This window comes from Vanellus vanellus, assembly GCF_965231255.1.
Source record: "Vanellus vanellus genome assembly, chromosome: 2".
NCBI lineage: Eukaryota > Metazoa > Chordata > Aves > Charadriiformes > Charadriidae > Vanellus > Vanellus vanellus.
This window is the reverse complement of record NC_138906.1, coordinates 126,862,298-126,878,981: the sequence shown is the minus strand read 5'-3', so window position 1 is coordinate 126,878,981 and position 16,684 is coordinate 126,862,298. Positions and strand designations below refer to the sequence as shown.

The window sequence follows — 16,684 nt, the reverse complement described above, 5'->3', positions numbered from 1 at the left end:
TTTTCCTTTCCCTTTTTCCTTTCCCTTTTTCCTTTCCCTTTTTCCTTTCCCTTTTTCCTTTCCCTTTTTCCTTTCCCTTTTCTTTCTATTTCAAGCAATATATTGCTTGATATAAACCATGAGTGTTTGGTCTGTCTTCCAACTCTTAATCAGGTGACTTTGCAGGGAAGAGAGATAATTTAAAAGAAATTAAATCCTCTGTTTCATGAAATAACACACTTTGAACTTTTTTTGATGTGTGTGTCTGATCTTCCCAGCAAGCTGCATCTGACCTAGTTAAACTTTGTCAACTTTGGGTTTTAAAGCACTTTTGCCCACCCCGATTAAAACAAGTACAGCATCGTCAGTCTGAGTGCAAGCTCCCCATGAATGCTGCCTTACCAATATATCTAGTTTGTTTTGTTAAGTTACTATGGATCATGTAATACTTTATGTAAACTGAACTTGTCTTGATATTGCTTTGTGTGTGTTTACTAGAAATTCAGCTGAGATGACCAGCGTTGATACATTAAGCAGTGGCTACCGCTAACTGGACCATGTGTTAAGTAGTAGTATATAGCAGGGCTTCCTCTGAACTTAGTCATCCAGTGTTGTGCTACACAAGGCAAAAGCACTTTGATTTGCTGTCTCAAATTTTAAGTTTTTTCGATTTACTTTTTTGTGCTGACATGTTGAATAGCGTTTTGTTTTTGGAAGGAGATGATGGAAACTGGTCCATAGGTATTGTTAACTCACTGTGTATTGGGTCTTCTCCTGTGGTGCTGTGTAATGAGAAATCTCATAATTTTTTTGTTTAATAATGCGAATGCAGTAAGGGGAGTACATGTCTCTTGCTGAGCGCATTGAGGAAACGATTAAATTGATCTCCTAAATTTTGCTTTGTTATTCCCATTTCCTTTTTTCAAACAAAGTCCTCATTTTGTGCTTTTCATAGTGCTGGAATTAGGCAAAGAGTGGGTTTTAGAAAGGCTACAGTAAATGTCACTGAACTATGCCCATCTGGTTCTTCCCTCCTACGTGTGGGTTTTTTTCTTTCTGTTCCTCGTATTGTCATTTTCCTACCTGTATGTGTCATTTGGTTCATTTAAATAAACGTGCAGGAAAAAATAGAATTTAATGGAAGTCCGTTATAAACCCTGAAGCTTAATATAGTGGAATTGGAGTAAATCTTGTAATTAAAACAAAGAAGTTATTAGAATAACAGATCTAGAAATAGGTTTTTGTGGATGCAGTTTACTTTCTTCCTAGTACTTCCTGTGCTTAGTGATTTTGAGATAGGATCAGAAATCAAGTGTAATGTTTTGGGGATACTGTAAATGCATGTGCCTTATTAGCAGATAGAGCTGTTGCTTTTCTTTTGGACAGTCTGAAATAGTGCTATATCAGAACAGAATAGTTCCAGCTTCCTCCTTTTGTCACTTAAATGTATGAGTATCTGTAATAGAAACCTTACAAGATCTGTCAGGTAACAGGAGAATTCAATATGTACGAACCCAAGATGGGTGAAACTGCCATCCTCTCAGGTGCAAATACTGAAATGTTTTTTACATCTACCTACTGAGGGAAGAGAAGTATGTGTGAGAATTTTTGTGCTTTATTTCAGAATTTAAATGCCCAGACTGTTCTTCCTCTTAAGGAAATAATTTAACTTTATAAACATCAACAATATGAACTTAAAAATGCTTTCAGCAGACTCTAGTAGTAAAATAACAATTCTTCAGCAAAAGATTTTTATAGGCAGCATTATTTCAACCATTAGCTTTCAGAAACTTGAGATTGCCATACTGACTTCCATTAGCGTACCGTATATGCATTAAATATACCAAGACAAGTGGTATACCCGTGCCAGGTACGATTCGTACAATATGTGAAACTTTGTCTAGTGTAACTCAGATATTGACAGTACTGTTTTTGCTTTGGTCACAGTGTGGATGGGACAACTGGTTTGGTTTTCAAGAAAATTCGAACCCTCCACTTAAAAATAAAATTTAGTTTTCGTGCTCAGTTGGCATTTGTACCTCAGACATATGTTGTAACAGATTTGCATCTGAGTTGCCTGCCGCGTTTGAAAAAATACTGCATTTTCTGAACAACAACATTTTCATTCGCTTCATTCTCTTTTGCAAAGTAACACTGAATTTGATCAGGAACTGTAGTTAGCCGATTGTGTCAGAGCCTTGCGCGGGTTTAAATCATTCAGTCCGTAGTAAAACTTGCCTGAGTTATTTTCAGGTAAATATCTGATTAATTCTAAGTTCCCTGTGGGTTGGTGTAGCCCAGAGTTCCGTTTGCTTCAAAATAAATACATTTAAGAAAAAATTTTATGCTTCAATGGATTTTTCAGATAAGGACCGAAGCAAGTCCTTATAAATAGCAGAGTTCATAAACCGTGGGTAGGAGTCTCTGTGCATTAAGGTATAAATTTGAAGCTGTGCATCATCGAAGGTGTGTTGTGAGGGTTCCAGCATATTTCGGTTAATAACTTCTCTTACTCTGGAGTCCAGGCTGACCTGCATATTAAAATAGAAAGTAATGTAAATAATAGTGGTGAATAGTATGTCTGGGGGTTTAGGTTTGTTTTATTGGTTGAAAAAGCAGTCTTTTTAAACCATTTTAGCTGGTGTCCTTCAAGAGTGTAAAAACTGCTAAATACATGTAGGCAAAAAATGACTGCCTTGAAATTTGGAAGTAGTAATCTCTTGAGTATGGATAGAGGAGTTTTCTCACGGAGACGACCTTACTGTAAACAAGGCTGCATGCAATCCCGGTCTTACTGAACCCTGAGAGACTGGCAGATTATTTTCAGACCAACTTCCTGCTGTGTAGTAGAGAGGATTTGTAATTTTTTGTGACGGTTTATTTCCTTGGGAGTTAGTGCTGTTGTAAAGAGACTGAATTTGATGTAAGCAGTATGACGCAGACGGAAACTGTAACCCAGGAAGCTCTTGCTTAATCAAATTCCTGTTAAAAAGCAGGGTGAATTGATGCGAACCACAGGTACGGATATATAATGATTCCATACGTTTTCATTGTTTTCTGCAAGGCTGTAGTGTCTGCAGAACGCTGTTAGTATTACTGGAATACACTGACTAGATGTAAACAGCATTTTTATAAGTACTTAGGTGCAGCTTACACCGCAAACAATTAAGTATTAGTTTTGCAAGGATATTGTAAGGTTTAAAATTCCAGCCTACTTGGTGGGATTATATTCCAACTGAACTGAGGTGTCTTCAAAACTTGACATATTTGCTAACGTGTGTTTGTTCTATGCCATGTTTTGTCAGCTGCTCTTTGAGCAATTTGTGCTTTGCAAATAACACCTTATTTGTGGTTACTGTGCTTTTGAAGAGACGCGCACACCCCTTCCTAGTGCAAAGAAAAAAGAAACTGATTTGTCCAACAAATAAAATTTAAGTTGAGCAAGGATGAAGTCATCATCTCTATATTTGTGCCTCGAACTAAAGACTTCACATCAGCATGCCAGGGTAGCATAGAAGAGCTTTCTTAACAGCCAGTGGTTTTACCGTGTCACCTCAACGATGGGTTTGCCTTTTTCCCCTAAATCTCTACTTGATGGCAGTGGAATGTGGGGGGAAAAAAGTTCTCCCTGAGTATTTTTGTAGCTTTAAACACGTTAGAACTAACTGTGCAAAGCAGTATCAAAGAGTGTATTGGAGAAAGTAATATACCTCTTTTGGAGAAAGGATAGAAATATAATCTTCATAAATTAGTCTTGCTTTTTCTTCAATGACACTTTTGTTGGATTCTTGTTTTAGTTCCTCACAGGCCATCCAGAAAAGCATGTTTTCCTCGCTGAATTCTGTTCGTAGAAATTCACGGAAAGCGTTTCTGCCAGCTGGAGTAAGCATCAACTTGTCAAATGATTGAGCCCAGGCATTTACTTCTTCAAGAGTAGGAGCAGGGCTTGAGGAGGAAGGAAAGGACAAGAAGAGAGCAATGAGTGATTGTTACTCAAGTTGTTTACAGCTGGACGGAGGCATCTGGCATCACCACGGAACGAAATCACAAGGCTCATAGGGCTGTTAATTCTTCATCAGAACTACCCAAGTGCAAACTCTAGTAAACATATTTATAAGATGCTTTTTGAATGTGTACTTTTCATAAGCTCAAGTGCAGATGATTGGCTGCACTTTGATGCAGAAATCGCAGTTTACTGCTCAGAGTAATTGCAACAAAGTCCCTCTGCAACAGCTAAGCGTTTTTTTTCTATACCAAATAGTCCTTGTTGAATCATTGTTAAAAACTGAATGAAAACATGTAGAAAGAAGCAACGATTCAAACCCCATAAAAGCTACCCTCCCGTGTATTACAGTTTTACAGTGCTGCTACCTGTTTGAGTAATTCTGAAGAGACGCCTGACTCTTGGGGAGCATCTGAGCTCCCCTTTATATTTATTATTTTTGTAAGGCTGAGCACTGCCAGTCAGCTTCATCACGTAGCTGCTGGGTGGGAACAGGATGTATTTAAAAATTATTTCAGAAAAAAAGGGATACTGTGTTTACAATGGTGGTTTTGATCTGCCATGTTATGAACGTGGGGATGTGGTTACACGGTGCATATAAATAAGGTAAAAGATTATAGATCAGACCTTTGGTTCCTTAACAGGTAAGAGACGGGTGACTGCAAATTCAGCATAAATGACAAAGAGATAATAATAGTTATTTGCATATTTCATTCAGGTAATTCACTTAAATTATTTAGTATGGTTTGTTGGGCTTGTTTCATTTTAGTTTGACAGAACACTTAGTAAAGACCATACCTTTCCTCACAGTTTGGAATACCCTCTGCTTGGAGTTCATGAGATGTTCTCCGTGCTCTCTCTTCCTCTTGATTTCTAACAGTAAGACTGCAAGGTAGCAAACAAAATTTTAGTCAACTTTATAAAGGAAAAGGCTGAATGTACACCAGATGCTTTTCCTCCGATATTTAAAAAAAGATCAGCTAAAAGATCAGACAGTAGCCACATTACCCATAGTGATACTCTGACATGAATTTTATAGTTGTATAAACCTGGAAAACTTTAATGTAGCTGAATGGTGTTCAGTACTGTATCACATAGACTTTCTGTACAGGGATCAGATTCACAGAATATCTCGAGTTGGAAGAGACCCATAAGGATCATCAAGTCCAATTCCCTGTATATATGGGATATATACGTATACGTGAGTACCCTTAATCACATACCAGATCTGTTCTCCATTGACGCTTATTACACTGTGTATGCTCAATGCAATGTTTTTACTTAAGTTAGACTTGATGCACTGGTTTTATGTGAGTTAGTTTTCAAGGCTTGGTTGCTTTGGGTTTTGGTTTTGGCTTTTTCTTTTTCTCTCCTTGGCTATTTTTTATATCCATAGAGCACCATGAGGGCCAAGACTCTGGTTTAGAATGGTGATACCGTGTTACAAGAAAGCCAGAGCTCAGAAGCTGGAGCACAAGTTTTACTCAAGCTAGACATTTCTCTGGGTGATGTTGGAAGTGTAAGCATCTTTCAGAGTTCAGATGTAGATATAGCCAGATTGTGGGGTAATTGATTGCAACTTTAGGAAAAGTGCTAGTATGTGCTTCAAAATGTGAGGCCTGGAGCACAAAGAGCAGATACATCATTGCTGAATACCGTTCTGAGTATGTCTGACTGGAAACGAGTATTAGCTTGTTTGTAGCATTAAAAAAATAATAAAAAAAGTTTGCTGCAATCACTGGTGATCACTGAGAGATTTTTTCATGTCCTGTGGAAGGGTAGCTGTGAACTCCTGCTGCTTTCATCAAACGTTAGTTTCAATAACTCTATTTTTCAAAAATTCCTTTTGTAGTTGCAGATGATTCTATTTCATTTTAGACTGGATTTGAGAATACACATATTTCTTTTTAGGATTTCTTTTTAGGGAATGGGGACTATGTTCCAGTTCATAGGCTATCATAGTTTAGTGAGAAACGCATGTTCACGTGCACACATACATTCATATAATCTGTAAAGCTGTTTAAAATTTGTCAAGAAGAAAAGGTCCCAGTGAATTATAACCTCTAATTTATATGAAATGGGTCCTCTAGCTGGAATAAAGCAATACAGTTGTTATAACTTCTAGGAAAATATCAAACTTAATTTCTTCATTTGTATCTTACCGTTCTGCAAGGCCGATGTTGTAACAGTTTTGTTGCCTTAATCCTTAAGAATCTCACTTATCTCTAGTAAGGCTTTTTGTTAAACCGGTTGATTTTTCTGTCCTTTGTGCCTTCTAAACTGGTGGCTTTGTCTTATCTGTAGCCTTACTGGTTATCTCCTCTTGCTTTCTCTAGTGTTAGTCCATAATCTGCAGAGACTTGCTTTTCTCTTTCCCCAGGCAGTCCATGCACTGAAGAGGTAGAGGAGCTTTCCTATTGCTAAGATGGAGAGCAGATATTGCAAACATCTTTTTTTTCCTGCACCATCTGAACCATACATTCGAACCAATGAACTATTCCAATTCACTTTTTCAGGGAAAAAAAACCCAAAGAAGTAAGTAGTTAATGTTAGTTCTCTATTCTTTTGGGGTGTACAGGTCTCAGTCCTTCGCTACCCATTTTACCAATGATTCTGGCCTTTTTTTAATACGAAAAGCGACATATTAGGTACTCCTCTCGAAGTGATATGCTTGTCAGAGTTATTTTTGGATTGAGGGGAACTAACAGATCCAACAGAAAGGATTAGTCTTCATCGGATGATGCACAAAAGGGGAAAAAGACAAAATAAGTAAAAGCTTCCTTAAGAGAAGACGGCATGCCTCAGGAAATGACTTGCAGACAGGCTCTTTCCCTAGGAATGTGTAGCTAATAAAAAAAGAGACCAGTGCAACATTGCATCTTCTCAGGATCTGGAAGATAACAGGCTGGAGGACTGAGTTCTGACTGTAGGAATGAACACAGGCTCTGAGCATCCAGCTGAGAGACTCATTTCACTATTTCTTCATTCTGAATCTACTATTAAGAGTATGCTGAATATTGGATGTTCAGCAGCTCAGCTGCATGACTCATGTAGACTGTTATTTTTATTCCTATTCATAATTTTTCTGTTCAAAGTACTTGAGCTATTTTGAGGAAAGGCTCTATGAATAGGGAATATAAATAGCTTAATTATGGTTTGTTTTGCATTTCTTGCTACTAGAAAACAATTGTTCTCAAAAAAATCGGGAATTATTTTAAAGCTAAAACAAGCTGCTCTGGTTTGGAGCCTGTACTGGTTTCCCAAATTATTCTGAAATGCAAATAGGAATTCTAAGCATCATGAAATTTGGGTACTTTCACACACCTTATTGAGTAAATTGCTTTCTTTGAATTGTTTGAATAGTGAGGTGCACAGAAAACGAGCATCCTGGAAAATATCAGGTGAAATGGCAAAAAAGCACTTTACCAACAATTTAAAAGACAACATGCAAATTTTATGTACCCTGACTTAGTAGATAAATGTGCCTTATTTTTTCCTTTTATGGAAAGACATGTCTGTTTGTGTAATGCAGCTCTAGACTGAGCCATTTGCGACTGCACCGGACAACTGTTCAGATGACCCTGGAATTTGTATGGGATGCTTTAACATAGTCGCCATTCTGCAAGGTCGCAAACCCCAGTCCTGTACAGGCACAGTACTTACTGTCTCTTTAAACTCTACCTTAGCTTACCTCTAAGGACCTGCTGAAAAGCTTGGTAGGATCAGAGCCAGAGTACCTGGCATCTTGCAAAAAAAAATAAAAAAAAAAATCCAAGCAGCCTTTTGTCCTTGCAAAATACTCACTATTTGCATTAGAGATGGCAGAATTGGGTATCTTGGCTTCTGAGGAGCTGAGTACCAATAGCAAAGGAATGATCAGCCTGCTCTCCCCTTGCCTTCTAATGTTGTTCTCCAAAGGCTTTGCTGCTAGCTGCTGTTGGAAAGAAATAGCGGTGGAATAGATTCCTAGCCTGGACTGTAAGGTCATTTATGACTTCATCCCTTCACCTCAGCGCCAGGTTTGCTTGCTCTGAAGTGTTTTATGTGGTGGATAGTGCGTTTATAAGAAGCACTCAATGTTCTGTCAGTGTTTTGGTTGAACTCCTATGGCTGTTTAAGCCTTTTTATTTCAATGCAAGTTCTGGCCTTGCCCGTTAATTAACACTTGGCCCCAAATAGATACAGAACTTTTGAGTATGGGAAACTTTACTTCACTTTTGAATGAAATCACTTGGACCTGAAGGAACTGGTAAGAGAGAGAAGGTGAACACATTAATTTAAGGAATTGAGTGAATCCTTTTCCTCTTTTGCTTTGCTTCCCTGATAAATTTTCCTCCTCAACACCTTGTAATGGGAGTTTTTCTGAATTATGTTCTGCTTAACCCCTCATCTTCAGCAAATACCCACAATGTTTAAAGTCTCTGATCCCAAGGATTAACTTCATATTAATTGCAGATGCCAGGAGTTGGCAACACTAATTAATGACAACAGATCCAGTTGCCTTCGAAACAAAAGAACAGCGCTGGGCACCTGGTTATTTGTTTTCTGAGCTACAATTTCTTCCACCTTCTCTGAACTCCATTTAACATAGTCTGTGCTGCTTTTTAAGTCCCAGTACTAAATCTAAAGCTGTTATATATTCTGGTGTTGCTTTCAGTTTTTAGTGGAAGCCCTGGTGAAGCTCAAGGCTGAGGAGAACCAGTTCTGCACGAAACAGACTTTCCATTACGCGGTATTGACAACAAAAGTACAACAGAGATACTGTACAGAGATTTTTTTAAAATCTGTTACTTCAATGACAGGAGAAAAAAAAAAAAAAAGAGTAAACTGTAGTAGTAGGCTGCGTTTAGTACTAGAGCACAGTCATCTCTTAGTCCCAGACTTGCAGAATTGCCCAGGTGGTTTGTTTGGCTTATGTTGTCCTATGCACCGGCTATGACCTCCCTCCCCTGCTATTCTGTTCCCCAGAGGCTTGACGGAGCGGGGTTACCATGAGCAGCTGCAGCAACAGCACCAACAGAAGCAGCAGGCATTGGACCCTCGATTTCCTGCGCTGTGCTGAGCCTGTGCAGCGCCTGGGGTCTCCTGGGTCGTAGACATCTGCCGTTTGCGCATCTCCATCCGCTCTGATCCCATGGGCTGCAAAACAGCAAGAGAAATGGGAAGTAAGAAACTTCTCTTCTTACTTTTTTTTTTTCCTTTCAATTGCTTTAAAAGTCATACCAAAACTGCTGAAGGCCACAGGTCCAAGGAACTGAAAAGATAACTGCTTGTTTTTTCCCCACAAAAGCTCTTACATGTTGAATTCTTTGGAAAATGCACTCATTTTATTTAAATGCTGTGGTGGAAGGCAAGTGGCTAACAAATTCTGCACATGGGTGGGAATACAAAGAGAGCGGTGATGGAGAGAGCAAAAGGTGGAAGTGAGAGGTCTCAGAGAGCTGCAGCTCTTAGGATAGTGGTATATAAGCCTATGAGTTGAAAAGGGATTCCTGAGGTTTTGACTCCAAAGTCAGTCCTAAAGAAAAGGTTACAGAATTGAGGTAGTTGGAGCCCCTTCCCCTTCTCTTGATTAGCCAATGGACAGGCTAGTGATGCTTGAGTGAGACACCTCAGCTCTCTTGAAAATCTGGCCTTTGGCAACTATTGAGGATGGCTCCAACCTGCTGGTTGCCCTTTAGCAAAGGGGAAGGGCCAATGCTTATCTCTCCATTACAGTCTGACTGCCAAAGTTTTTAAAAATGTTTTTTCTCTCAAGAAGAAATCAGGTTCTGCTTTGTAGATGAAGAACTACTTATGGAGAAAGCACATGACTGTACAGCATTAAGATTCAACATGCAGGTTTTTGGTTGCTTTCCCCAACTGAAGCCAGCACGAAACAATTTTTGGTGGAAGCACTGGTTGTGGGTTTTGCACTGATCTAGGAAACCTTCTGGGAGCCCAGATTCTGCAGATCGTGCAGAGAAGTGGTGTTAATGAAATGACAAGTCCCCTTGAAGTCCCTGTCCCTTTCTGACCTGTCTTTCTGTGATCTTCAAACTTGCTCTACATCACTTAATAATGCGCTCCCTATTACGCTGAGGGTTATGCCATACCTAAGCGACAGATGTCTTTTATAGATGAAATGGCAGCTTGTACAAAGATGAGTATGTCTTTCTTCCTTTTGATTGTATTTGATTTTTGGATACATAACTAGTCATCCTCCTGTGTCATGAGATCCCTTTGTGTGTAGGTTCTTTCAGGTTGCTAAACCGTCTTTTGAGGCCGTGACAATTGTAGGGGAACCAAAATTAGCTGCCACAGATTTTGAGTTCTTTGTTTTCAAGTCTGATATTAAATTATCAATAAAAAAAATCTGATGAGCTGAATACTGGAGGGTTAAAAGTTGCCTTCCTTTCTAAAATGCTTAGCCAGGTTTAGGAAATATTATTGTTGTAACTTGGGGGAGAATGCACAGACATTGTCACGGACTTGACAGAAGCATCAGGAGAAGAAAGGAGATTATTTTAGCAGAGTGCAGCATTAAATTGTGGTAGATTTTTTTTTTTTCCTGCTGAATTTGTTTCTCTCTTACAGAGCTTAATAGTTTTTGTTTTTTGTGAGAACCACCCACTCTCCCAAGAGAAAAATGCACAACATGCTGAACACAAGATGCTCCTGTTTTGCAGAAAGAATAAAATATAACAACAGGACAGATAGAAATGAGAACCCATTTTGTAACTCGGTAGACCTAATCTGACAAGCAATACCTAAATGCCCAGAAATAGAAAATCAGAAAAAGAACACAGCTTCCAAAATCCCACAACCTTTCTTGTTTCAAAATGTGGAAGAATAAATGTGAAAGGTAGAACACATTTGCAGATTCGGGTTTCTTTCCTTTGGAGTTTCAAATTCATAGGAATAGAACCAATCCCTCAGTATTAATTTCCTTCCAGATATCTATACTTCTTGAAATAAAGCATCTTTGTATGTTGATTAGAAAGTGATAAAAAAAAAAAAGTGGTAAAGCATTATTGGAATGATAATATATCTAACAATATTTCAGGCTTCTTTGGACAGTAAGCAATTATTATTGATCAGAAAAGCGTAACTTGGATTCACATATGTGCTCTTTACATAGGCTAATCCATCCAGTCTTGTTTTTGAGATGTTTTATGTGGCTAGTTCACGCATTCGTACCTCTAATCCATATTACAATTGAACTGACGGTGGTCTGAGTGGAAAAGCTGGTTCCTATTTGTTTTTTTCCAAGAAGTGGATGGTGGAAACAGGAAGAATACATGCTTCCTCCCCATCTCATCCTGCTGTAGCCTCATTGAAAAAATCTTTCAGATCCATCATTACCATTTCAGGTTCTTCTTCAGAATTGTTCTTTGACATCTTTAATGCACGGGAGGAGTATGCATGTAAGTAGCTGTATTGCAAAAAACCCGCCCAGCAGCATTATGTACTTTATTTCACTTGTGAATCATACACCTTAGAAGTTTTCTGGTGCTATAGGTTTTTACGAATATTCATCATTGCATGATTTTTCACACAGTTTATGGAAAATGAGCAACACAAAAATTAGACACCTTTTTTCAGACTAAATGATGTGTGTTCATTTTTGTTTGGCAGAGGTACACAACCTTTCTCATTGAATAAGCAAGTAGGTTTTGGTCATTTATGTGATGAAGATTTGTTTTGAAAGATATTTTTTAGCAGATAAAGCATGCTTTCATGATAGATTATTAGAGTAATGGGAAATAAGAGAAAGAGGACTGGAATATATCTGTTGGCTGAAAGACAGCCCAAGCTTTTGAATTACAGAGCTGTTTAGTGATTATCATAGAATCACAGAATGGTTTAGGTTGGAAAGGACCTTGAAGATCATCGAGTTTCAACCCCCCTGCCATTATCATGCATGTATTTCCTGTGGCAATTGACAGTCACGTTGTACATTCAAATATAGGTTTGGAGTGGATCGCAAACTAATTAGGATGTGACTTTCAGCAGTGTATTAGCAGCAACACTGTGGTAAGATACAGGAAAGAACGTACTTCTCTGTGCAAGTACTATGGGTATCACGTTCCAAGAAAGATAGAACATCTATGTAAACATCTAACGAGATGTTTACACAAAAAAAATATGTAGGAGTTTGGATTGTTAATCTAGAAAGGGGAACGGAGAAGCATGTTGGTCAGTAAAAGTTTATGATGTTCTATTGTTCTCTATTTCAGAGATAAATAATGACTTAGCTTGGGCTCAATTTTATAGGATAGCAAGGTAGAGAGCTGAGCAGTGGTGCAGGTTATTACAAAGTTGTAGAAACTCCTTTGGCACAGATATTATTAAGACCCATAAGACACAAACACATCAGGCTGGTCCGGGTTCAGAGAACAAGCAATGAGTAAGTGATCCATCCCGGACTTATTTTTCTAACATCATTCTTCCCTGCCTTTTTTTTTTTTTTTTTTTTTTTAATACAGCTCTGGCTTTAAACCAAACTGTTGCCAAGCACATTGTTCTATATACCTTTCAACCTGGACCAACTCACTTTGGCCACATAAGAACGATTAATCTGCAGGAAAAGTTGATGTCTTACGTTAAAAGTCTAGGTTTTTGTGGTTCATCCTCTAACCAGAATTGCAAAATAAAGTTAAAATGTTCATGTTTGCAGAGCAACTTGTTGCAAATGTATATCCCAATCATGATTGTACTGAGACTGTGTAATGTCAGACATGAGGCCTGAACACAAAGTAAGACATATAGAATCTACGTAAAGGATGTGTCATAATTTTATATGTGTATTCACAGATATACACTGGCTTTCTAGTTTTCTTTGCTTTATTAAAAAAAGATGTAATTTAAAGAAAAAAAAAAAAGTAAACCAGGGAAACACAAACCCTGCAATTTTTCTGCCGTGCATGGTGATAGAAGTTTACCACGAGCTCCCTATCTGCTGCTTTTGCTCTCGCATAAACTGCTCCTTGGCTGGAACGGCGGCAAAGGCACAGGCACCGAGCTTGTGCAAGTCATCTAAGGGTTCATTTTCAAAGAAAAGTACCTTGAAAAGCATTGAGACTACCCAAGTATGACTGTACACAGGGAAGTATAACGATCTTGGAAGGTGTATGGGGAAAAAAAAATATCATAGAGATGAAGCAAGTTGTCTGAGATCATGCAGTGAGCCAATAATGACAGAGCCACTAACGGGACGCAAACAGAAAAGCCTTATTTTATGTCCTTAGTCGTTTTTGTGCTACCTCTAGTATGTCCAGAATTTCACTATGGGTCGTTGAAGTTCTCCATCACCCTTTGCTGCTTCTTGCTGCAGCCACCATAGCTGTGCAATGAGCCTTTCCAGACAACTGCGTGAATTGCTGTTAGAGTTGTGCTGTGTGCGGGAACGGACAGCAGATTTATCAGCAACTCCAGTGAATATTATTTGTAGGAGTTTATAAAATCCCTCGCTTCTTTACAGTATAACCCACATTAGCAACAATTTAAACGACTGCTTGACTGCCTTGCGGATCTGTGGGTAGGGAGGCGGCTATTTTTTTGCCTTCAGTAGACTTTAGATGCTCAGGGCAAAAAGGAGAGGGTTTTTTTTAGACATCCCAATAAAAAAGGTCTTCTGTTCATATGATGTTATAGTTCTTAATTTGGGACATCAGATGGTCAGACTGGGTCATGCAGTAGATGTAAAACCAATTTGAAAATCGAGTACCTGTGTTTTTTGCATCAGTGGTGTGACTAACAGTATATATTAGTTGAAGAATTATTCACCTGTGGATCCTACTGCTACAGTACACGGTACCTGTGATTGATGACCTCTTCAAGTTTATTATCCCACAGTATTAGGTCAAAGAGCCTCAACCAATTGTAATCAAAACCAGTGCATGTGTTGACGGCTAATTTTGCAAGAGGGCTTTACTTTTTTTTTCTAGACTGATACTGTGGGTGATCATTTTGTTTTAAGAATGAAAAATCTGAATCAGCAACAGCATTTTGAGCTAATAGCTTAGCTTGAAGTTGTTAAAGGGAATATGATACACAGTGATACTTAACATTTAGCTAAGTATTTTTCTTTCCCTACCCTAGTTGAGAATACATTTGGCAGACCCACAGGTGGTGGAGAGGGGAAGTAGGATTAGAAGCACATGGGTATTGCTGCCCTGCCAGCTGCTGCATTTCGTAAGCAGCATAAGAGGTGGCCTAAACTTGTCCCCACAACCTGACTGTGATGCTTGAATAATGATCTCTGTTTTCTTAAACCAGTCGTATGATGCTGCAGAGAAATGCAGGTACAGAGCTGGGCAGGGAAACCATTTGTTGTAGCAGTCAGTTGGAAGACTTTGGAGCTCGAGGAATCCTGCGAGCTGAAGTGTGTATAAAAGTAAGTGTATTCAAAGGTGGAGGGATAGTTCAGAGCTATTATTTGGCTGTTGAACAAAAAGGTGCCTTCCTGAGGAAAACAAGGTGTATCCATCCTCCTGCCCCTGGTGCTGTCAGGTGGACCACTCAAATCTGACAGGAGACTGTTTTTTAGTTGATGTGGTATTGAAGTGGGAAAGAACCTGCAATTGAAGTGGACAGATTTCGCCTCGTAAAGAAATTTTACAATGCTGTTAGAAAAAAAATTAATAAACTAGGTGCCTTTTCTATAAACATCAATGCAAATGTTCTTTCATCAGCCAAAATATTCTGTTCCTTATTACTAGGTGTGCACTTTGAAAATGGCAATTGGTAAATACAGCTTATTGTCACACCAGCCTCCCAGGACAAGCGTTGATTTGGTCAGCTGACGCTCTGAAATGAAAACAAGATGGAGGTGTTCTTTCTACAGTTTTCAGTTTGCATGGCATGCAATTAGTATGTGGTTTTAAATTAATTTTTTACTGGCCAGTGTCGAGTATTTTCTGGTTGATTTCCCTGAACAATCAAATATAACTATGTCCATCAACAAAGAGGATGTTTTCTGTGGAACGTCAACATCTCATTGTGATGAGATAAAATTCCATCCCAGTTTTTATACATTCAATTTTGAAGTATTAATGCAGATTACATGTAGTGTGTGTCAAATTTTCTACTGCTGAAAAACTACATTACTTAGCTATGGCCAGTGAAGACAAGGGGATTTATACCAGCTGAGGATCTGATCTGGTTCTTGTATTTATGCTGCAGAGAAAAGTGACTTAATATCTTGGGTTGGACTTAATACCAGGTGGTGCTAAGGAGAGGTGTTATGAATTGTCTGAAATGCCTTTCTTCAAAATTTGTATAAATGTGTTGTTTAAAAATCCTCCTTCTGCTTCCTGAATGCATTTACACAGATGGTTACAGACAGTGAGAGTTTTATCTTATCACTGAAAGTGACTTTTTCCATCTTGCTAAGAGAATGCAGAGGGTGACTGTATCTCTGCACATTAACTATTGTTCTATATTTCCGCTCTGATTGAATAGTTTTGTATTTAGTCTTTGAGAGAACTCTTACTGTTTTGACTATAATGTAAATTTAAAGAGGGATGTTTTTATTTTTTCCAAGGTAGTTTAAGTATGTTTAGATTTTTAGATATATTTCTTTAGATAGATCTATATCTTTCTTTAAAGATTCAGACCTATGAGATGCTGTTCTCCTATTCTCCTTGAGGTCCTTGCAAGTTCAGGAAGACCAATACCTCACAGATTCAAGCTCAAATTACTGCTCTGTTTTTTTTTTTTTTGTTTGGTTGGTTTTTTTTATTTTTAAGTCACTTGGGTAGTCGTACTGAGCTCTAGCGCTTTCCCTGGTTAAGATTCAGGCAAGGTTATATTGCTTCTTCAAGGTAAGAGAGGAAGGTCCAGGAAGAGAATTTACCTCTGGGCCCAAATGGAGGGATTCATCAACCTGTTTTTTGACATGTTTATCCACTAATACACCCGGATTTCAAAAACCTTGGATGCTCCCTGGTATCTTGTTCTTGTTTAATTCCCTATTACCTTAAACTCCCTTACTAGGTTGTTGTACTACAAGAGAGAGCCATACCTAAAATTTGCCTGTCTGAGGAAGAGTAAGCCAATCAAATATTGCTTTTCTTTCTCTAGGTTATCTCCCTCACACCAAAATGGAAATTTCACTGCTCTAAACTCTCTGTGCCTTGTTTATCTTCTCAGATTTCCAAACCTCTCAGAAGGTGCTATGAGAACGAACAAATTGTGTGAGAACCCTCTGTGCTGGATGCTCTCTGCACTTTGAGAATTGGGGTCTGCCTTCTCTGTCTCCACCATCTGGAGCAGATATGTGCCTTGGTTGAAAACGGGTTTGAGACGAAAATACAGAGGATTTAAAAACTGGAAATGGACTGCTATCTTGTATGTGTTTTCTAAGGAATCCAAAAGTGCTTTTAGATGAGTGATGGAATGAGGTGAGATACCTTTAACCAAAGGACTTAAACCTCTACCATCTCCAGCACTGTTTAAGCCCAGCCTGGGTACAGTTTTAGACATTGCTGGATATAACATGAAATGTATCTCTATGTCTAATTATATTGGTTTGCCCAAAGTGATGACAGCACTATCAAAGGTGCCTACGTCTGCTTGGTGAGGGCTTGGGTAGCCATACTTGAATAGAACAAATATGACTTTCTGGTTCATACAGATAGGGAAGGACCGAAAGGTGCTGCTGGTTCATGGGTAGTCCACTGGATCTGATTCTGCTAATATCAAGTGACTGTGGGGAAT

The 16,684-nt window shown here is 38.6% G+C and overlaps 1 protein-coding gene across 2 annotated transcripts in view; it reads right to left on the bottom strand.

The window, feature by feature from the left end:
* Positions 1-2,321: 2,321 nt before the first annotated feature.
* RGS20 (regulator of G protein signaling 20) overlaps positions 2,322-16,684 on the bottom strand; it is a gene marked incomplete at both ends in the record, with an annotated part of 39,174 nt that continues 24,811 nt past the window's right edge. For both annotated transcript variants that reach the window (XM_082499680.1, XM_082499681.1), the window contains 4 exons: positions 2,322-2,510; positions 3,690-3,924; positions 4,781-4,867; positions 8,973-9,121. In XM_082499680.1, the coding sequence (XP_082355806.1) occupies positions 2,322-2,510; positions 3,690-3,924; positions 4,781-4,867; positions 8,973-9,121 (660 nt within the window). The remainder of the gene's footprint in view (positions 2,511-3,689; positions 3,925-4,780; positions 4,868-8,972; positions 9,122-16,684) is intronic.